This window comes from Sapajus apella, unplaced genomic scaffold (genome assembly GCF_009761245.1).
Source record: "Sapajus apella isolate SASKATOON/1434 unplaced genomic scaffold, GSC_monkey_1.0 scaffold48, whole genome shotgun sequence".
Lineage (NCBI taxonomy): Eukaryota > Metazoa > Chordata > Mammalia > Primates > Cebidae > Sapajus > Sapajus apella.
This window is the reverse complement of record NW_022436988.1, coordinates 7,159,162-7,180,703: the sequence shown is the minus strand read 5'-3', so window position 1 is coordinate 7,180,703 and position 21,542 is coordinate 7,159,162. Positions and strand designations below refer to the sequence as shown.

Here is a 21,542-nt window from a genome sequence, read left to right as displayed (position 1 = left end):
GCAGAGGTTGCAGTGAGCCAAGATCACACTACTGCACTCCACCCTGGGCAACAAGAGCGAAACTCCCTCTAAAAAAAAAAAAAAAAAAAAAAAATTCCAAAGAATAATTTTTTAAGAGACAAGGACTCCGTCTAGCCCCAGGTGGAGTGCAGCGGCACAGTCCTGGCTCACTGCAGTCGAACTCCTGAGCTCAAGCAATCCTTCAACATCAGCCTCCCAAGTAGCTGGGATAAGTGGTTTAGTAGAGATGGGTTTTCACCATCTTAGCCAAGCTGGTCTCGAACTCCTGACCTCAAAAAAAAAAAAAAAAAAAAGCTTTGATATTTATTTTTTAAAACATTTTAATTGCTCACCTTTTTATTTTGAAAAACTTCAAACATACAGAAAAATTGAAAGAACAATACAACTAACACCCATTTTCCCTTTACATAGATTCACTGATTGCTAATATCTGTTTTCTCTCTCTTTTTTTTTTTGAAACAGTCTTGCTCTTGTCACCCAAGCTGGAGTGCAGTGGCACGATCTCAGCTCACTACAACCTCCATCTCCTGGGTTCAAGTGATCCTCCTGCCTCAGCCTCCCAAGTAGCTGGGACTACAGGCACTTGCCACCACACCCAGCTAATTTTTTATATTTTTAGTAGAGACGGGGTTTCATTGTGTTAGCCAGGATGATCTCAATCTCCTGACCTTGTGATTCCGCCCGACTCAGCCTCCCAAAGTGCTGGGATTACAGACGTGAGCCACCGCGCCTAGCTGGGCTCTTTCTTTCTATATAGATAGTGACATACACATATAGATATACATGTGGATGTCTATATCTTCACATTGATTACATTAGTACAAAAATTAGTCCATATTCTGGCCGGGATTGGTAGTTCACACCTGTAATCCCAGCACTTTGGGAGGCCGAGACAGGTGAATCACCTGAGGTCAGGAGTTTGACACCAGCCTGGCCAATGGCAAAACCCTGTCTCTACTAAAGATACAAAAATTAGCCAGGCATGGCGATGGGTGCCTGTAATCCCAGCTACTAGGGAGGCTGAGGCAGGAGAATCATTTGAACTGGGGGTGGAGGTTGCAGTGAGCCGACATTGTGCCACTTCAGTCTGGGTGAAAGTGCAAAACACCATCTCAAAAATATATAAAATAAATGAGTACATACTCCAATGTCCCCATGTTCGGATATCCCAATAGTGTCCTTTATAGCTTTACTGTATTTCCCCCCAATCCAGGAACCAATCAAGGACGTGGCATTGAATTTTGTCACGTGTCTTGTCTCCTTTAATCTAGAACGGTTTCCTGGCTTTGTCTTCTGTGACACTGACTTTTTTTAAGACAGGGTCTTGCTCTATCGCCCAGGCTGGAGTGCAGTGGTGTGATCTCAACTCACTGCAACCTCCACCTCCCAGGTTCAAGCGATTCTCCTCCCTTAGCCTCTTGAGTAGCTGGGATTACAGGCACCAGCCACCATGCCTGGCTAATGACACTTTTTTTTTTTTTTTTTAAAGACGGAGTTTCACCATGTTGGTCAGGCTGGTCTTGAACTCCCAACCTCAGGTGATCTGCCCGCTTTGGCCTCCAAAGTGCTTGGATTACAGGCGTGAGCCACCACGCCCAGCGACACTGACATTTTTGAAGTATCCATGTAGGTTGCTTGCAGGCAGCTCCCTGGTTTTTTGTTGTTTTGTTTTTGATAACTTTGGGCCTCACTTTCTGAGTTGAGTGGCACGAGGTTGCCTCCCCAGCCACGGCCCTGGCTGCTGCGCCTGGAATTGAAATCTTGCCTCGAAGCGCCACCTAGTGGTCTTCTATGGGAAGGATTTTTTTTTTCCTCCCTGTTTTCATCCTGCTCAGGCAAGCTCCATGGCATTGAAATGAAGCTGGGCTGGCGGGGCGTGGTGGCTCACGCCTGTAATCCAATCACTTTGGAGGCCAAGGCGGGCGGATCACCTGAGGTCGGGAGTTCAAGACCAGCCTGATCAACATGGTGAAACCACCGTCTTAAAAAGTAAATAAATAAAATAAAGAAATGAAGCTGGGTGGCTCATGCCTGTAATCCCAGCACTTTGGGAGGCTGAGACGGGAAGATCGCTTGAGGCCAGTAGTTCAAGACCAGCCTAGGCAACATAGGATAACCCTGTCTCTACAACACACCAAAAAAAATTGGCCAGGTGTGGTGCACACCGGTAGTCCCAGCTACTCAGGAGGCTGAGGGAGAGGATGGCCTAAGCCCAGGAGGTGAAGCCTTCAGTGAGCTGTGATCATGCCCCTGCACTCCAGCCTGGGTGACAGAGTAAGACTCTGTCTCAAAAAAAAAAAAAAAAAAAAAAACCCAAAAAACATGGCTGGCCATGGTGGCTCATGCCTGTAATCTCAGCACTTTAAGGAGGCTGAGGTGGATCACTTGAGCTCAGGAGTTTGAGACCAGCCTGGCCCACATGGTAAAACCCCATCTCTAAACCCCAAAAATTAGCTGGGAGAGGTGGCAGGCACCTGTAATCCGAGCTACTCAGGAGGCTGAGGTTTGAGAATCACTTGAACCCAGGAGGTGGAGGTTGTAATAAATCAAGATCACACCACTGCACTCCAGCCTAGGTGACAGAGTGAGATGGCCTCAAACACACACACCTGAAACTGATGTAAGTACTCCACTCAGTAAGCAGGGATGGTCTCTGCAGTGTCTGCGAGGTTGGGAGGGAGCATGTGGCCGTGATTCTTGTCTCATCCCCCAGCCATGACCCTGACCCTGACCCCCTCCACCCCCAGGACTATATCCCCGTGGAGGGCGAGCTGCTGTTCCAGCCCGGGGAGGCCTGGAAAGAGCTGCAGGTGAAGCTCCTGGAGCTGCAGGAGGTTGATTCCCTTCTGCGGGGTCGCCAGGCTCGCCGTTTCCATGTCCAGCTCAGCAACCCTAAGTTTGGGGCCCACCTGGGCCAGCCCCACTCTACCACCATCATCATCAGAGACCCAGGTGGGCAGAGCCTGTGACTGGCTTAAGCAGGGGGAGAGGTGGGGTGGGGGGGAGGGGCGTCTCTCAACTAGGGCTGCCAGACAGCAAATCCAAACACAGGACACCCAGGTAAATCTGAATTTCAGATCAACATACACATTGGTAGGATAGGTATGTCCCATGCAATATTTGGAACATACTTGTCTTTTTTTTTCTTTTACAAGAGGGGCTGGGTGCACTGGCTTACACCTGTAATCCCAGCACCTTGGGAGGCCAAAGTGGGAGGATCACTTGAGCCCAGGAGTTCTAGACCAGCCTGGGCAACACAGTATGACCTCATGTCTACAAAAAATAAACAAATTAGCTTGGCATAATGGTTTGCACCTGGGGTCCCAGGTCCTCAGGAGGCTGAAGTGGGAGGATCACTTGATCTCAGGGGATCTGGGCTGTATCGAGCTGTGATCACACCACTGCACAGTACCTGGGCCATGAAATGAGACTGTGTCCTCCCTTCCACACACACAAAAAAAGTTTGCTGTCTATCTTGGCTGGGCACAGTGGCTCATGCCTGTAATCCCAGCACTTTGGGAGGCTGAGGTGGGCAAATCACGAGGTCAAAAGATCGAGACCATCCTGGCCAACATGGTGAAATCCCGTCTCTACTAAAAATACAAAAATTAGCTGGGCATGGTGATGTGCACCTGTACTCCCAGCTACTTGGGAGGCTGAGGCAGGAGAATTGCTTGAACCCGGGAGGTAGAGGTTGCAGTGAGCTGAGATCATGCCACTGCACTCCATCCTGGCGACAGAGCAAGACTGTATCAAAAAAAAAAAAAAATCTTGCTGTTTATCTGAAATTCAAATGTAACCAGACATCCTGAATTTCATCTGGCAACCCTATAGCCAGAGAGGCTGAGATCATGTTGTCACCGCACAATAGGAATTCTCCCATCCGACCCCAGCCCTTTGGCTTCAGCCTCCGTTCTAACATGCAGGTGGCTCCTGAAAGGGGTGGGCCAGTTAGTTCCTCTCAGCCTTCAGCCTCCCAGCTGGGAGAAGGCCTGCTGGGAAGATGGGAAAGGAGGGAAATACTCAGGGTACTGTGTGGAGATGGGGTGGGGAGCAAATGTTCCCATGTGGAATGTTCCCTGAGCTGCCAAGGGAGAAAGGGGCAAACCAATTCCTTCCTCCTTCTGTTTCTCCAGAGACCCTCCTGGGCCCTCTGCCAAGCTTGACAGGATGCCCTATGTGGCAGCAATGGGGTACCATGTCCCCAGAGATGGCGGGTGGGCAGGGAGCCCTGGGTGTTTAAGTGGGTCTCTGGCGCCTCCTGGTGGCAAAGTCGGGTCTGAACCAGCTGCCCTGCCCCAACTTGACCCATTAGATGAGGTGGACAGGAGCTTCACGAATCAGATGGTGTCATCACAGCTACCCCCTCATGGCAACCTGGGCGCCCCGCAGAACCCCAATGCTAAGGCCGCTGGGTCCAGGAAGATCCATTTCAACTGGCTGCCCCCTTCTGGCAAGCCAACGGGGTACAGGGTAAGGTGGGGGGCTGAGGGCCATGACGGGTGGATGGGCGGTCTGGCATCAGCACTCCCTGGAGAGGTGGGCCGTCGGAGGCCAGGGTCCCCTGAGAGAGTGGTGACAGTGGACCCTAGCACAAGTGGTCAACGGGAAGCCTGGTCTGTGCTGGGGAAGAGGGAAGACCCATTCCTGAGTTTATCAGACATTTGCCCTCCTTCCTTGAATGGGACCCCCTCCCTCCCCAGAGTGGGAGATCCCCCCACTCTGCCTCAGTCCTGATGCATGCACATGACAGATCTCTCAGACCCTCCCTCAGGCCTCAGTGTCTCTCATCTGTGCAAAGAGGACAGTAAGGCAGAGGTCATCGGAGTGACAGGCAGTGTGGGTGCCTGCTGCTTCCCCCTGACCAGGACCCTGTCCCTGGGGGGGGCAGGTAAAGTACTGGATTCAGGGTGACCCCGAGTCCGAAGCCCACCTGCTCGACAGCAAGGTGCCCTCAGTGGAGCTCACCAACCTGTACCCGTATTGCGACTATGAGATGAAGGTGTGCGCCTACGGGGCTCAAGGCGAGGGACCCTACAGCTCCCCGGTGTCCTGCCGAACCCACCAGGAAGGTGAGGCCTCACCATGTCTGTCCATTTGTCCCCTGGCTAACCTGCACTCCCTCCCTCTGCCACTGACAGCACTCTTTCTGTATCCTCCGCTCCCCAGTGCCCAGCGAGCCAGGGCGTCTGGCCTTCAATGTCGTCTCCTCCACGGTGACCCAGCTGAGCTGGGCTGAGCCGGCTGAGACCAACGGTGAGATCACAGCCTACGAGGTCTGCTACGGCTTGGTCAACGAGGACAACCGTAAGAACCAGATCCTCCCTTCCTGCCTGCGGGGACAACAGCTGTGGAAGGGGAGGGGCCAAGATGGAGGGAGCTCCAGGTCACTTCCTGGACCTGCTGTGCAGGGCACTCAAGGCCTTCATCCTGGTCAGCAGATAAGCCTGAGGCATCCTTAGCGTTTTGGCCAGATTTGGGCTGGATTGTGTTCTAAGGCCAAACCCAGAAGCCTGAAGGGCAGGTGGTTACCTGTGCGGAGTGGGGTCACAGGCCCAGGGGCACCCCTGCCCAAGCAGGTAACCAGGGAGCTCATGCTTGCATGGTTTTCCTGGGGCGAGAGGAAAGTTAAGATTTAGCAAACAGGAACACAGGAGGCTGTGAATTTCAGATAGCACTTTAAAAGATTTGGGGTCCAGCCTGACCAACATGGAGGAAACCCCATTTCTACTAAAAATATGAAATCAGCCAGGCGTGGTGGCATATGCCTGTAATCCCAGCTACTCAGGAGGCTGAGGCAAGAGAATCACCTGAACCTGGGAGGCAGAGGTCGCGGTGAGCTGAGGTCATGTCATTGCACTCCAGCCTGGGCAACAGGAACAAAACCCCCGTCTAAAAAAAAAAAAAAAATTCTGGCCAGGGCATAGTGGCTCACGCCTGTAATCCCAGCACTTTGGGAGGCCAAGACGGGCGGATCACCTGAGGTTGGGAGTTTGAGACCAGCCTGACCAACATGGCAAAACCCCGTCTCTACTAAAAATACAAAAATGAGCCAGGCATAGTAGCAAATGCCTGTAATCCCAGCTACTCAGGAGGCTGAGGCAGGAGAATTGCTTGAACCTGGGAGGCGGAGGCTGTGGTGAGCCGAGATCACGCCATCGCACTCCAGCCTGGGCAACAAGAGTGAAACTCCATCTAAAAAAAAAAAAAAAAAATTGTACATTGGGAGGCCCAGGTGGGTGGATTGCTTGAGGTCAGGAGTTCGAGACCAGCCTGGCCAACATGATGAAACCCCGATTCTATTAAAAAATACAAAAAAAAAAATTAGCTAGGCATGGTGGCTCACGTCTGTGGTTCTAGCTATTCAGGAGGCTGAGGCAGGAGAATTGCTTGAACCTGAGAGGTGGAGGTTGCAGTGAGCCAGGATCGTGCCACTACACTCCAGCCTGGGTGACAGAGCCAGACTCCATCTCAAAAAAAAAAAAAAAGTATTATTTTATACAGTATTTTATCCGGTAGCCCAAGATCAGAGTGCCTGGCAGAACGGTTATTTCGCCAGTCCTGGAAGGGAGGCAGGGGTGGGCGACCCCCTTTGCATGCCATCACCTCGTGTGAAGGCACCATGGACATATCGGGAGAGGTGGACATCAGAGCCAACTTGAGTCCAGCCCTGGCTCTGCCACTTACTCAGCAGAGTTCCTTGAAGGGCTGGTGACACGTGTCTACACCAGTCATGCTGACTCTCAGGGCTCTGCAGGTGGCAGTTCAGCAGTGGCTCACTGTGCCCTGCTCCCCAGCCTCTGGGTGCCATTCAGGGGAGGCACGGCGGTCCCGCTGTGTCTGGGGTGGTACTGGGACCAGGCTGCAACCTGGGAGATCCTCTGACGGACTCTCCCTGCCCCAGGACCCATTGGACCCATGAAGAAGGTGCTGGTTGACAATCCTAAGAACCGGATGCTGCTCATCGAGAACCTGCGGGAGTCCCAGCCCTACCGCTACACGGTGAAGGCGCGCAATGGGGCGGGCTGGGGGCCCGAGCGGGAGGCCATCATCAACCTGGCCACCCAGCCCAAGCGGCCCATGTCCAGTGAGTGGTGGGCAGAGAGGTGAGGGGCAGATGGGGTAGGGGGACAGAGGGCAGCAGCCAGTGCCCTGGCTCACTCCCCCGCCCTGCAGTCCCCATCATTCCCGACATCCCCATCGTGGACGCCCAGAGCGGGGAGGACTATGACAGCTTCCTCATGTACAGCGATGACGTTCTACGCTCTCCGTCTGGCAGCCAGAGGCCCAGCGTCTCTGATGACACTGGTGAGTGGGCCTGGGACCTACAAGAAGACAGTGGGGGCCTGGGGTACGGAGTGAGTCCACGGGGTCCAGAGAGAGCAAAGAGGCCAGCAACCAGGGGTCATGGAGGTTAAGACAGCCTAGGACAAACGTGATGGTGTGCACATCTCTACAACTTGAAGGTTCACCAGCTGTGCCATGGACGCAGGAACTCAGGCCACCCCCCCAGGCGCAGGCCTGGCCCAGGAGCCCTGAGCAGCCTCGCAGTCACCAGCTGGGAAGTCTCCCTTGCCTTACTTACATTTCATTACTTATATAGTATTTTTATTACTGTATAATAATACAGCCGCCTGGCAGGGGTGGGGAAGCCAAGGAGACAAGAACACCCCCCACTGGCTCTGTCCTTCCTCCTTGATTCCCAGCAGCCTGCTGCAGAGCCCTTAGCTGGGGCTCCTGAGTGCTCAGTTTCAGCTCTGGCTCCACTGTGGAACATCAGATGAATCACTTAGCCTCTCGGGGCATCAGTTTTCTGATCTGTATAATGGATACCAATCACACAGTACCATGAGTGGAAAAGCCTCTTCAGCGTGTATGTCTTTTGTATTTTCTCCCGTCCCTGCCTATGCTTCCACACCTGCCCCACCCCATGAACACATACTGGCCCCACGGAGCTGAGCTTGGGCTTAAGGAGCCGTTTTGAGAGGCTCAGGTGGAGCGCAGCTGGTATGACTCTGGAACCCCAGCTCAGCTGCTTCTAACACTATCTTCGAAGCACTGGGTGGCTTGCAGAACGGTCCCTGGGAGGCAGGCAGGGGCGAGATTCCTCCCTCCATTGTACAGACGGGAAACTGAGTCTCGGAGAGGTTAAGTAAGGCAAGGGAGACCTCACAACTGGTGACAGAGCCTAGGCTTCCCCCAGGTCTCCTGGCAGGTCCAGGGGTCTCTCCTCCCCAGCTGTGCCAAGGTTACACTCGCTCATCTGGAAAGGCTCCCGCCGTGCAAGGGTCTCACCTGCCGCGGGGCTTCGCGGCCCGCCGGGCCGTGCGCATCTACCCCCGCCCCCATCACTCACCCAGGGATCCCGGGAGCCGGAGACGGGCTCCCTTTGCAGCGTCTCTGGCCTTCCCCCACTTGGCCCTGCTCGGCCCAGCGCCCCCAGGCGGTGCCAACGCGGCCCTTCGTTGTTCCCAAGGCTGCGGCTGGAAGTTCGAGCCTCTGCTGGGGGAGGAGCTGGACCTGCGTCGCATCACGTGGCGGCTGCCCCCGGAGCTCATCCCGCGCCTGTCGGCCAGCAGCGGGCGCTCCTCCGACGCCGAGGCGCCTTACGGGCCCCCGGATGACGGCGGCGCGGGCGGGAAGGGCGGCAGCCTGCCCCGCGTTGCGACACCGGGGCCCCTCGGAGGTGACAGGGTTCACCCGCCACACCCTGGTCCGCGCCCACCCAGACTCACTAGCGCCGGAGGGTCTGGGGGCCTGGGGTGGGCGTCTGTGCTGCCCCGGGTGTTTCAGCCAGGCTGGGGCCTTGGCCACTGGGGCCACAGCAGCTCAGAGGCAGGGCCCAGTGCCAGGGGACGCCCGAAGCAGACGCTTGGGCCCTTATGGTGCCTGCCTGCCCAGGGGGTGCAAATTCAGAAGTCTGTCCAGCCGACCCTGGCACCCAAGTAGACCCCTCAGGGCCCTCAAAGGACAGGAGGGAAGGCTTCAGGACCTCCCCAGGGCAGGGCTGACTGCCGGGGCAGCAAATCCCCCGCCACCGCCAGGGTCAGCTCTCACCCATATAGTGGCCGCCAGAGGACACAGGCTGTGGAAGCCTGGGTGGCCCTTGGGCTCCTCCAGGGACATAGGGCCTCTGTCCCTAGTGGTTTGAGGGAAACTGGTTGTATTTAAGCAAAAGCCACCCAGAGGGTAGGTGACCAGGAATGCCCAGGGCCCAGCCTGCCCTGCAGGGCCCATGTCCACTAGGCCTGAGCAAGTGACCCTGCTCTCTGCCCGCAGAGCACCTGATGAATGGCCGGATGGACTTTGCCTTCCCGGGCAGCGCCAACTCCCTGAACAGGATGACCACGTCCAGTGCTGCCTATGGCACCCACCTGAGCCCACACCTGCCCCACCGCGTGCTAAGCACGTCCTCCACCCTCACACGGGACTACCACTCACTGACCCGCTCGGAGCACTCACACTCGGCCACATTGCCCAGGGACTACTCCACCCTCACCTCTGTCTCCTCCCACGGTGAGTGACCTCAGCCAACCCTGCCTCTCCCACTAATCCGTCTCTTCCAGCTCCTGGAGCATCGGGCTTTGGCCTGCTGTCCCCACGGCCCATCCTCCAACACACACACACACACACACACACACACACACACACGCATGCACGCACACACATCTATGCTGACATGCACACACATGCATACACACACACAGGCATGCACACAGGCATGCACACACAGGCACACAGGCATGCACACACAGGCACACAGGCATGCACACACAGGCATGCACACACAGGCATGCACACAGGCATGCACACACAGGCATGCACACACAGGCAGGCACACAGGCATGCACACACAGGCATGCACACAGGCATGCACACACAGGCACACAGGCATGCACACACAGGCATGCACACAGGCATGCACACACAGGCATGCACACACAGGCATGCACACACAGGCACGCAGGCATGCACACACAGGCACGCAGGCATGCACACACAGGCACACAGGCATGCACGCTCCCTGCTCCTCTCACTCTTGTTTTGTCCCACCCTAGGCCTCCCTCCCATCTGGGAATACGGGAGGAGCAGGCTTCCGCTGTCCTGGGCCCTGGGGTCCCGGAGTCGGGCTCAGATGAAAGGGTTACCCTCTTCCAGGGGCCCACGAGACTCTATAATCCTGGCTGGGAAGCCAGCAGCGCCCTCCTGGGGCCCAGGTAGTACAGGGGTGGCCATCCTGTCTCCACCGCTGTCCTGCTCCATCTGCCATCCAGCCACCATAGCAGCCGCCAGCTGTGCCCACCGCTTCCTCTCCATTTCATCCACAGGACCCCTGCCTGCCCACAGGCGCTAACCACCTGCCCCACCATCAGTGCTGATGCCTAACACTGCCTCTGCCCTTCCAGGGGGCGGGGCTGGGGCTGGGGCTGGGGCTGGGGCAGGCTAGGGGCCAGGCCAGCTGAGGTGAGGGGTGTGGTTGGCAGACACACAGGGCTCACGCTCTCTTAGCACAGACGAGGTCCCATACCCTCCTGGAGGACGTGCAGGAGGTGCTGGGCAGCCTGGACAGGGTGTTGCAGGGTGAGTGAGTTGTCCAGCCAGCGGTCAGTGTAGACATGCCAGCCGAGGGAGGGAGGCCGGGGGCAGCACTGTGACTCCCACTGAGACCCCAGTCCCTGCATCTCTTGCTGACTGTGGCCTCCTGTCCCCAGACGCTCGCCCGACTGCTGGTGTGCCTGACACACCCACCCGCCTGGTGTTCTCTGCCCTGGGGCCCACATCTCTCAGAGTGAGCTGGCAGGAGCCACGGTGTGAGCACGCACTGCAGGGCTACAGCGTGGAGTACCAGCTGCTGAATGGCGGTGAGGCACAGCCCTGGCCCCAGCATGACACACGGGGCACCTTGGCTGTGTCAGGAACCCACCCAAGTCCCTTGAGCTCTAAAAGGCCCCATCCAGCCTGAGAGGGTCTCACCTCATTCCCCACCCCTCTTAGGTCTCACCGCCCCGCCCCCCAACCTCTCTCCGGGTCATTCTCTGCTATGTTTGCATAACAAGGCCACTTTGGCCTGAGATCCTAGGGCCTCTGCTGGCCTGAGATGCCTTTGGGGGAATGAGGAAGTGCCACTTCCCTGGGGAGGCACATTAAAAGCAGCATGACCGGGATTTTGCCCAAACATGAGTGGGATTCCAGGCTCCACTCTTATATAGTATACAACCTGAACAACCAGCCATGCCATACTGTACCCAACCTGTACCCAAACCACAGCCAGTCCAGGGTGGGTGATAACTAGGTCTCCGTGGCAACTGAGGGAAGAGGGGGATCAGGCCAGGGGTGGGAGTAACACTGCACTGCTGCCTGTCCCCACATGACCCCCCAGGTGAGGTGCATCGGCTCAACATCCCCAACCCTGCCCAAACGTCGGTGGTGGTGGAAGACCTCCTGCCCAACCACTCCTACGTGTTCCGCGTGCGGGCCCAGAGCCAGGAGGGCTGGGGCCGAGAGCGTGAGGGCGTCATCACCATTGAGTCCCAGGTGCACCCGCAGAGCCCACTCTGTCCCCTGCCAGGTGAGTTGCCTCCCCCAGCCCCACACTGCCCCCATCATGCCCGCCACCCACCCACACGCTGATGTTCTTCCTCTGCTGCCCCCAGGCTCTGCCTTCACTTTGAGCACCCCCAGTGCCCCAGGCCCGCTGGTGTTCACCGCCCTGAGCCCAGACTCGCTGCAGCTGAGCTGGGAGCGGCCACGGAGGCCCAATGGGGATATTGTCGGCTACCTGGTGACCTGTGAGATGGCCCAAGGAGGAGGTGCTGCCCGCCCCTGGGGACAGGGGTGGCCAGGGCAGGGGTAGAGAGGGGCCTGCAGAGGCTGAAGGCATCTTCCCTGCTCAGGGACAGCCACTACATTTCGGGTGGACGGAGACAGCCCTGAGAGCCGGCTGACCGTGCCGGGCCTCAGTGAGAATGTGCCCTACAAGTTCAAGGTGCAGGCCAGGACCACCGAGGGCTTCGGGCCAGAGCGTGAGGGCATCATCACCATCGAGTCCCAGGACGGAGGTGGGCACCTGTCCCTTCCTTCACCCCCAATCCATCCTCAGGCCGTGGCTTCTCCTGGCACCACCCTCTGACCGGCCGATCTGCCCACCCCAGGCCCCTTCCCACAGCTAGGCAGCCACGTCGGGCTCTTCCAGCACCCACTGCAAGGCGAGTACAGCAGCATCACCACCACCCACACCAGTGCCATGGAGCCCTTCCTAATGGGTGAGCGCTGAGGGCCGGGGGTCCCGGCTCTGCCGGGACAGGGAGTTAGCAGAGGGAGAGGGGCAGACCCCAGGCGGGTCAGCCATTGCCACCTCCTCCACAGACGGACTGACCCTGGGGGCCCAGCACCTGGAGGCAGGTGGCTCCCTCACCCGCCATGTGACCCAGGAGTTTGTGAGCCGGACACTGACCACCAGTGGAACCCTCAGCAGCCAGGTGGACCAACAGTTCTTCCAAACCTGACCCCCCTCACCCCACCCCACCCCACCCCTGCTATGTCCTGGAATCCAGGCCTCCTCCCTGCTCCTCTCCCAGAGCCTCCTCAGCTACTCCATCCTTGCACCCCTGGGGGCCTGCCCAGCCCACCTGCATGCACAGAGCAGGTGCCAGGTGTCCTCTGGGAGGCATGAGGTGGGCAAGGTCCTTCCTCTCTGGGCCCAAACCTATTTGTAACCAAAGAGCTGGGAGCAGCACAGAGACCCAGCCTTTGTTCTGCACTTAATAAAAGGTTTTGCTACTGCGAGGCCCTGCCTTGCCCTTTCTTCTGCGGCCTGAGAGGTGCTCCCCTAGGGTAGGGGAGCTGTCCTGACACCCTCCTTCTCTGACGCCCAAGCAGACACCCACCTCTAGAGGCAGGCAGGTTCCACGCTGGAGGCACAAGTTTATTGAGCACCCAGATATGGAAGGTGGCACTAGCACAGAGCTGTGGGACTGGCCTGCAGGCCCTGCATCCCCACTGCGTGCGGTCCTGGGGGCACCTCACAAGGGCAGCACCTTGGCTCCATCGGCTGCTTGAGAGAGGTAGAAGGTGGCGGTCCCGCTGTACTGCTCCTGAGAGAGGCAGGCCAGGGGTGAGTGGCAGGGCCCTGGGAAGCCACCGCTCCTGCCCACCCAGGCCCCAGTACCTGCCCACCTGGATATGCTGCATGGCCTGGGGAGTAGATGAGGCCTCCAGCAGTGTCACCGTGCATCCACCAAAGCCACCGCCCGTCATGCGGCTGCCATAAACCCCAGGCACAGCGAGCGCGGCCTCCACCAGCTGGTCCAGCTCCGGGCAGCTCACCTGGTAGTCGTCTCTGCAGAGAAGATGTCCGAGGGGTGGGCCTGGGCCAGCCTGGGCCCAGCAGGAGTGGGGCGCCCAGAGGGCCTCACCTGAGCGAGCGGTGGCTCTCCACCATGAGGCGGCCGAAGCCTCTGTAGTCCCCGCGCTTCAGGGCGGCTGCTGCCTGGGCTGTGCGCCGAATCTCCCCCACCACGTGGCGGGCCCGCCGGAAGCCCTCCTTGCTCACCAGGTCCCTGGCAGCTGGGGAGGAAAAAGGAGTCAGCAGCCACCCTCCCACTGCCTGGGGCCCCGACGCCTGTGGGGGCTGGCAGGCAGTAATGGCAGTGGCCCTGCCAGGGCGCTCAACAGTGAAGGGTGGGAGGCCGAGGGGGTCGGGGCAGCCTGGCTCTCTTGGGCATGGGTCTGAAGAGCCCCCTCATCACAGCGCCTCCTCCCCGACTATAAATTGGGACACCTTGGTCCTTCAGGGCGCAGTGACGGTGGAAACTCTCTGTTCTCCAAGGTGAGTGCTGCCCTCAAGAGGCTACCACAGAGCAGGGGGAGAAATTCTGCTGAGCCACGTGGAGCCTCAAGGGCTGGGGCTCCAAAGAGGGGGCAGGAGCAGCCGGGACCAGCAGGCTGTCCCGTCTGGCTGGAGATGAGGCTGGAGGGGCACCTGGGTCAGTACAAGTACTGGGTCAGTACAAGTACTGACTCGGTACCGTGCCTGGCCAAACACGCAGGTTTAAGGGGGAAGGTTGTTAGGGCAGGTGGCATGGCCGGATGGAGGGGCAAGTAGATTCAAAGGACTAAGAAAGGGGTTCGGTGGCTCACGCCTGTAATCCCAGCACTTTGGGAGGCTGAGCAGTCGGATCACTTGAGGTCAGGAGCTCGACACCAGCCTGGCCAACATGGGGAAACCCCGTCTCTACTGAAAATACAAAAATTAGCCGGGCAGGCCAGGCGCGGTGGCTCAAGCCTGTAATCCCAGTACTTTGGGAGGCCAAGGCGGGTGGATCACGAGGTCAAGAGATCGAGACCATCCTGGTCAACATGGTGAAACCCCGTCTCTACTAAAACTACAAAAAATTAGCTGGGCATGGTGGCGCGTGCCTGTAATCCCAGCTACTCAGGAGGCTGAGGCAGGAGAACTGCCTGAACCCAGGAGGCGGAGGTTGCGGTGAGCCGAGATCGCACCATTGCACTCCAGCCTGGGTAACATGAGTGAAACTCCGTCTCAAAAAAAAAAAAAAAAAAATTAGCCGGGCATAGTGGCAGGCGCCTGTAATCCCAGCTATTCAGGAGGGAGGCTGAGGCAGGAGAATCGCTTGAACCTGGGAGGCAGAGGTTGCAGTGAGCAGAGATCATGCCACTGCACTCCAGCCTGGGCAATAGAGACTCCCTCTCATAGAAAACAAAGAAAAATGAAATGAATGGAAATGAGATAGTGGGCGGTGTTTTAGGAGGGAGGAAAATTGAGCGTGTCTTGGAGGCTGAGGGAAGGAGCCAAGCAGGGGACGGAAGGAGAGGGACTGGGGCTTCTAGGGCAGGACTCTGGAGGAGGCAGGGTGAGTTGCTCCAAGGCAGGAGACCTGGAGGAGGGGCAGCAAGGACAGGCTGGGGTGGGGAGGAGGGACTGACTTGTTCCAGTGTGAAAACCTTGGCCAAGGTCATCTGCACAGAGCAGGCAGGGTAGGTCTGAGTGCTGTTTTGGAGAACATGACAGTTCACAAAGGAAAAGGACAGGGTGGTCCCTCGGAGCGGTCTACTGTCCCGGAGATGGACACACCTACACTGCCAGGAAGGGGCAACTCAGGGTGGGCAGCACAGCCAGGCAGTCAAGAGTGTGAGGCCTGGAACTAATCTGTCCAGACAGGGTTCAGATCCCAGCACTGCCTCTCACTGTAGATTCCCCCATCAAAAACATTAAGAATTATGGTAACAGAATGTGCTTTAGAGTTTTGGGGGAATTAAATGAGTTAATATCGATATGACCTTAAAACTGTCCAACAGATTACCTTCCTGGTCCAATAATGGCAGAAGCCTTAAGGATCTTTTTCTTTTTCTTTCTTTCTTTCTTTCTTTCTTTTCTTTCTCTTTCTTTTCTTTCTCTTTCTTTTCTTTCTTTCTTTCTCTCTCTCTCTTTCCTTTCTTTCTTTCTTTCTTCTTTCTCCTTCCTTCCTTCCTTCCTTCCTTTTTCTTTCTTTCGTTCTTTCGACAGGGTCTCACTCTGTGGCCCAGGCTAGAGGGGAGTGGTACAATCACAGCTCATTGCAGCTTCTACCTCCTGGGCTCAAAGTAGCCTCTAAGTAGCTGGGACTACAGGCACACACCACCACGCCTGGCTAATTTTTGTATTTTTTAAGAGATGGTGTTTTGCCTTGTTGCCCAGGCTGGTCTCAAATTCCTGAGCTCAGTGATTCTTCCCACCTTGGCCTCCCAAAGTGCCAGGATTACAGACACAGGTGTGAGCCACCGCATGCAGCCTAGAATACTTGTCTCGACTCTGGAATCCTACTCCTAAGAATCCATTCCTAAGAAAATATTAAAAGAATGCAGATAGGCCGGGCGTGGTGGCTCACACCTGTACCTGTAATCCTAGCACTTTGGGAGGATGAGGCAGGCAGATCACTTGAGGTCAGAAGTCCAAAACCAGCCTGGCCAATATAGTGAAACCCCGTCTACTAAAAAAAAAACAAGGCCGGGTGCAGTAGCTCATGCCTCTAATCCCAGCACTTTTATAGCTTATTTTCTGCTCTGTACTTTCCACATTTTCCACAATGGAAACATGATTCTCTGATTAGATAAGACCATTGCAGGATTTCAAGCAGCCCTGCTGAGGCTGGAGCCCTGGGTTTGCTTTGCAGTGTTTGGAGGGACTGGACAGAGCATGGCAGAAGGCCCTGGAGATCGGGGTCCTGGGCAGGATCCAGGCCACACTGAGGCGCCAGCAGGGAGTGCAGCCGCCTCCAGGACAGAGCGCCCCAGCCAGTTCTCACCCTCCAGCTCTTCCATCTGCACCTCCCGGAGGCTTTCCTTGCCCAGCGCCCGGGCCACTTCCTCACACTGGCGCCGCCGCACATGGTACTCGCTGGAGCTCAGGGAGTGGTGGACGTTGGAGTTGGTGATGAGCACGGCCAGCTTGGGGTCCGAGAGTGGCACCAGGCTTGTCTCCAAGGACCTGGGGTGGAGTTACAGTTGGGGAGATGACGAGGCCAAGTGTGTGCTTGCCGCACCAGGCAGTGGGCACGCTACCCAGGAGCTCCTGAGTGCAGGTGGGAGGGGGCGAGGAAAGCAAGTCCCACCTGCAGTCAATGAGCAGCGCGTGGCCTCTCTGCCCCATCAGTGAGATGAGCTGGTCCATGATGCCACAGGGAACCCCTGCGAAGCTGTGCTCGGCCCGCTGACACACCTGGGCACGGGCAGCCACGGTGCCTGAGTCTGCAGAACAGTGAGGTGGGAAGGCTAGGGCTGATGGGAGCAGCAGTGGCACTGATGACACTCCAGAGAGATTCCCCACCACCCCCTCCATAAGCCATAGTAGAAACTTGGACCATCTGGAGACCTCAGGAAAGGAGGGCTGGGTCAGGGCTGGGGCCTAGGTGGTACCTGGACGTAGCTGCTGGAGAAAGGTGTACATGGCCACTTCCAAGGATGCTGAGCTGGAGAGGCCACCCCCCAGGGGCACTGAGCTGACCAGCACTGCACTGAAGCCAGGGAGGGGGGCAGCTGCAGGGGAAAGAATGGGTAATGGTAAAAGGGGCTGCCTGTGAGGATGGGCACGGCAAGGGCATGTGCCCTGGTGGGAAGGGCAGCAACAGTCTGGCAACTGTTTCTAGGGCGTGTGTCTCAGTTGTCAAAGAGGGCACCAACCTGCTGGGCCAAGGGACCCACTGCCCTCCATTTTCCCACCCTCTGAGGTTGCTGGGACAGTTCTAATTGTCTTCCTGGTTGAGGGCTCTGGAGGGAAAAAAGGCTGGGGTTTGAATCCTGCCTCCTCCAATCAGATCATGGAAACCCAGGGTGCGTTCGAGACCCTCTGGGGGCATCAGTTTCCTCATCCATACAATGGGATCCTCCACTCTTCAAGCCTTCCCCACAGTGTACTGGACAAGCTGTGGCTGTGAGGTGGCACTCCTAGTATCAGTGAGAACCTGGCTCAGTCCTGGGCCCCATACCTGGGTAGTACTGAATCACTCCCTTGACATAGTTGGCCCACTGAGGGGTTCCAGGCTCCAGAGAGCGCTGGGCTGTGGGCAGCGGAAACTGCAGCCGCTGGGGCTCATCAGCATCTGCAGAAGTGGTGAGGAGAGACACCAGCCCATCCTCGCGGGGGCTGCCCACCAGCACGGTCACGAGCTCCAGGGCCTGACAGGAGAGACAAGGAATAGGTGAGGCTTCCACTGGCTGATGGAGTAAGCCTCTCCAATGATACCACCTCCAGCTGAAGTTCTGATGCCTCCAGAGTCATCAGGCTTTTTTTTTTTTTTTTTTTGAAACAGTTTCGTTCTGTCGCCCAGGCTTGAGTGCAATGGCACAGTCTTGGCCCACTGCAACCTCCACCTCCCGGGTTCAAGTGATTCTCCTGCCTCAGACTCCCGAGTAGCTAGGATTAGAGGTGCTGATTTTTTGTATTTTTAGTAGAGATAGGGTTTCACCATGTTGACCAGGCTGGTCTTGAACGCCTGACCTCAGGTGATCTGCCCGCCTCGGCCTCCCAAACTACTGGGATTACAGGCGTGAGCCTCCATGCCCAGCCAGTCATCAGGCTCTGAACCTGTAGGTTCAGCTTTGCAGGGAAGAGCCTGAGGGTCAGCCGGCCTTGGGGGCTTGGGCCCTGCCCGCCTGGGTCTTGAGGGGCGGGGCGGCTGCAGATGGAGCACAGACCTGGACTCTGCCCTGAGCTGTGGGGCAAGGGGGAAGAGCCAGCCCAAAGGGAAAACAGATCACAGGAGCTCCAAAGCCTTTCCATTTTGGAGTGGCCCTGGACACCCTGTACCTGTGCATTCCCCAAGCTGCAGATGGGCGGAAAGCGCCCCACGCTGAAAGCCGGGAGTCCTCACTCCCGAGTCGCAGACCCACCAAGAACCTGCTGTGTGACCTCCAGCAGTTCACTGAGCCTCTACGGGCCTCAGTTTCCTCCTCTGTAAATCGAATGGGCCGGGCCAGAAGGCTACGTTTGCCCAGGTCTGCGGTTGGGGTCCTACGGTGGCCAGAGGCGTGGATTGTCCCCTTCTGCGTGGCACACAGGGCCTCACGGTTTAAAAGGAACACGCTCCCAGGTTGAAGGCGAGGACCCGCAGCCCCCAGAGGGCAGGCTTGAGCGAAGAGGCGGCTGCGCACCCTCTCCCAGCCACTTCCTCGCTTCCTCCCTTCCAACGTGGGGAACAGCCCGTCCCGGTAGCTCTTCCGTGCACGGGTGCCCCGGGCGCGGCTGCCCGCCCCACATCCCACGAGGGAAGAACGCACCCCCCGCACCCCTGAGATTCGCCTTCCTCGGAGGCCGGGACAGGCGGCGGCGGGCTGGGGGCTCCCCGCGCAGCCCCTCACCATAGGCAGCACTAGGCCCTGGTTGTAGTCCGTGTGCTCCCCGATGAGGTTGACGCGGCCCGGCGCCGACACTGCCAGCTCAGGCTCGGCCCCGAACTCCTCCCGGAAGGCTCGCCGGGCCTCGGCCAGCAGCTCCGCGACCTGGGGCTGTCTCAAAGCAGCCATGATACGCTTCGGCAGCTCGGAACCGCTGCTCCGGCAAAGCTCCGTCGGCGCGGGATGCTCGGTCGGAGCCAGGAGCTGGGGTGCGCACATTCCCGCCCGCCCCGCGCCGCGCCCCGCCCCGCCCGGACGCTCCGCCCCCAGACCTCAGCCGGCCCCGCCCCCGCCCGCAACTCCCGTAGGAATCCAGCTGCCGGGTGGCGGGTGGCAGGGTCCGATGGCGCCGGGTGGGATACAGCGCCCCCTATGATGTCCTTCTCTCTGGACTTCGGGAAAAACCAGTGGGTACTCACTAGAGTGAGAATAGCCCTGAGTGGCACTTGGCATGACCGGGATTTCTGAGCTGCCCTTCCTTGGCCTTGGTGACTTTCTATGCGCCCCACTACCCACCACCACCCACACAGCCAGAGCAATGGAGCTGGCACCCTGCTGACCTGGGTTTCCCAAAGGCATCTCCTAGGTCCTCAGGGCCAGCAGCTGTGAGAGGTCATCAGCCTCTGATCACCAGTCTCCAAGAGGGTGGTTTGGCACTCAGTGTAAGTAGAGATAAAGACAGACAAGTTTGGTGGTGACCAGGGAGTCAATTTTACAGGCTCTTTTTCTAGGTAACAAGCAACAGCTCCTAGCAGTGGAGAGCTGGACTATGGTGGCAGGGCCAGCCGTGGGCCCAGCTCCTCCCTTAAGAATCTGCCACAGCTGTCCAGGTAGGTTGTGCTATTGGCCCCAGCAGGCGCTTCTTCAGCCCAGAAGCCCTTGTTTCAGAGGCGTGGCCTCAGTTCGCTCCCGGAGTCAGGCACTCCTCTCTTGCCAACCTGCATCTTAAACCTGCAGGCCGGCCCCAACTGCTGCCTTGATGCCTGTCCACAGCTGCCCACCCTACATGGAAGCTTGAAACTGAAAGACTGAAATGTAAGCACCTTGCTTGGGAGTAGGGTGGGAGCTGTGTGGGGGGAGGGTTGTGGCCATGGATATAGCCTGGGGCCTGCTCAGGGGTGTGCCCAGAGTGGGGAACTGCATTCCAAAGGCAATTCTCAAACTCTTAGAAGAAAACATATGGGTACATCTTTGTGAGGTTGGTTAGGCAATTTTTTAAAATTTTTTTAACTTTTTTTTTTTTTTTAATAGAGACAGGGTTTCACCATGTTGGCCAGGATGGTCTCGATCTCTTAACCTCGTGATCTGCCCACCTTGGCCTCCCAAAGTGCTAGCATTACAGGCGTGAGCTACCACGCCCGGCCAATTTTTTTTTTTTTTTTTTTTTTTTTGAGACGGAGTTTCGCTCTTGTTACCCAGGCTGGAGTGCAATGGCGCGATCTCGGCTCACTGCAACCTCCGCCTCCTGGGTTCAGGCAATTCTCCTGCCTCAGCCTCCTGAGTAGCTGGGATTACAGGCACACGCCACCATGCCCAGCTAATTTTTTGTAATTTTAGTAGAGACGGGGTTTCACCATGTTGACCAGGATGGTCTCGATCTGTCGACCTCGTGATCCACCCACCTCGGCCTCCCAAAGTGCTGGGATTACAGGCTTGAGCCACCGCGCCCGTCCAGTTTTTTCTATTTTTAATAAAAACAGGGTTTCACCATGTTAGGCTGGTCTCGAACTCCTGACCTCAGGTGATCTGCCTGCCGCAGCCTCCCGAAGTGCTGGGATTACAGGCATGAGCCACCATGCCCGGCCATGTATTTATTTATTTATTTAAGACAGTCTTGCTCTGTCACCCAGGCTGGACTGCAGTGCAATCTCGGCTCACTGCAACCTCCGCCTCCCAGGTTCAAACAATTCTCCTGCCTCAGCCTCCCCAGTAGCTGGGATTACAGGCATCCACCATACCTGGCTAATTTTTGTAAAGGCAGGATTTCACCATGTTGGCCAGGCTGCCCTCGAACTCCTGACCTGAAGTGATTCACCTGTCTCCGCCTCCCAAAGTGCTGGGATACAGGCGTGAGCCACCGAAGCGGACCAAGCAATGGTTTTTTTTTAGATATGACATCAAAAGCACAAGTGACACAGAAAATAAATTGTACTTCATCAAAGTGAAATACTTTTCTGCATCAAACAACATAAAGAGAGTGAAACGACAGCTCACAGAATGGGAGAAAATACTCGTAAATCAGATATCTAAGGGGCTTGGATTTTGAGACCAACTTGGGCCAGGTTGGGTGGCACACGCCTGTGGTATCAACTACTTAGCAGGTAAGACCCTGTGTCCAAAAAAAAAAAGATGAGCAAAAGATTTCAAGAGACATTTTCCCAAAGAATATAAATACAAATGGCCAATAAGCACATGAAAAGATACTCGAAGGTCAGATGTCGTGGTTCACGCTTGTGATCCCAGACTCAGGGATGCCAAGGAAGGAAGATCACTAGAGGTCAGGAGTTTAAGACCAGCCCAGCCTGGCCAACATGGTGAAACCCTATCTCTACTAAAAACACAAAAATTAGCCAGGTGTGGTGGTACACACATGTAACCCCAGCTACTCAGGAGGCTGAGACCCAAGAATC

At 56.9% G+C, this 21,542-nt stretch overlaps 2 protein-coding genes and 1 long non-coding RNA gene across 10 annotated transcripts in view; 1 reads left to right on the top strand and 2 right to left on the bottom strand.

The window, feature by feature from the left end:
* Positions 1-12,805, top strand: part of ITGB4 (integrin subunit beta 4) — a 37,781-nt gene extending 24,976 nt beyond the window's left edge. For 2 of the 6 annotated variants that reach the window (XM_032241652.1, XM_032241657.1), the window contains exons 27-41: positions 2,769-2,973; positions 4,337-4,494; positions 4,913-5,093; positions 5,191-5,328; positions 6,926-7,108; positions 7,198-7,329; positions 8,498-8,707; positions 9,301-9,537; positions 10,080-10,238; positions 10,734-10,883; positions 11,402-11,590; positions 11,676-11,831; positions 11,916-12,080; positions 12,174-12,284; positions 12,388-12,805. In XM_032241652.1, the coding sequence (XP_032097543.1) occupies positions 2,769-2,973; positions 4,337-4,494; positions 4,913-5,093; positions 5,191-5,328; positions 6,926-7,108; positions 7,198-7,329; positions 8,498-8,707; positions 9,301-9,537; positions 10,080-10,238; positions 10,734-10,883; positions 11,402-11,590; positions 11,676-11,831; positions 11,916-12,080; positions 12,174-12,284; positions 12,388-12,527 (2,514 nt within the window). In that variant the 3' untranslated portion in view covers positions 12,528-12,805. The remainder of the gene's footprint in view (positions 1-2,768; positions 2,974-4,336; positions 4,495-4,912; positions 5,094-5,190; positions 5,329-6,925; positions 7,109-7,197; positions 7,330-8,497; positions 8,708-9,300; positions 9,538-10,079; positions 10,239-10,733; positions 10,884-11,401; positions 11,591-11,675; positions 11,832-11,915; positions 12,081-12,173; positions 12,285-12,387) is intronic. The other 4 variants (XM_032241656.1, XM_032241658.1, XM_032241655.1 and 1 more) reach the window with 3 other exon arrangements.
* On the bottom strand, positions 7,617-8,558 carry LOC116525653. The gene is made up of 2 exons (XR_004257764.1): positions 8,378-8,558; positions 7,617-7,839 (listed from the first exon to the last, which is right to left on the bottom strand). It is a non-coding gene; the product is annotated as an uncharacterized LOC116525653 (long non-coding RNA).
* A 94-nt stretch (positions 12,806-12,899) lies between the features above and the next one.
* GALK1 (galactokinase 1) lies at positions 12,900-19,245 on the bottom strand. 3 transcript variants are annotated; one of them, XM_032241661.1, is made up of 9 exons: positions 18,877-19,245; positions 17,505-17,694; positions 16,936-17,055; positions 16,632-16,767; positions 16,326-16,507; positions 13,437-13,587; positions 13,198-13,360; positions 13,025-13,115; positions 12,900-12,991 (listed from the first exon to the last, which is right to left on the bottom strand). In XM_032241661.1, the coding sequence occupies exons 1-8, from the start codon at positions 19,129-19,131 to the stop codon at positions 13,044-13,046; spliced, it is 1,269 nt and encodes a 422-aa protein (XP_032097552.1). In that variant the 5' UTR covers positions 19,132-19,245; the 3' UTR covers positions 12,900-12,991; positions 13,025-13,043. The 3 variants fall into 3 exon arrangements, with proteins under 3 accessions (XP_032097552.1, XP_032097553.1, XP_032097551.1); XM_032241662.1 differs by having other exon boundaries at positions 12,922-13,006; positions 13,040-13,115; XM_032241660.1 differs by having other exon boundaries at positions 12,922-13,115.
* Between the last annotated feature and the right edge of the window lie 2,297 nt (positions 19,246-21,542).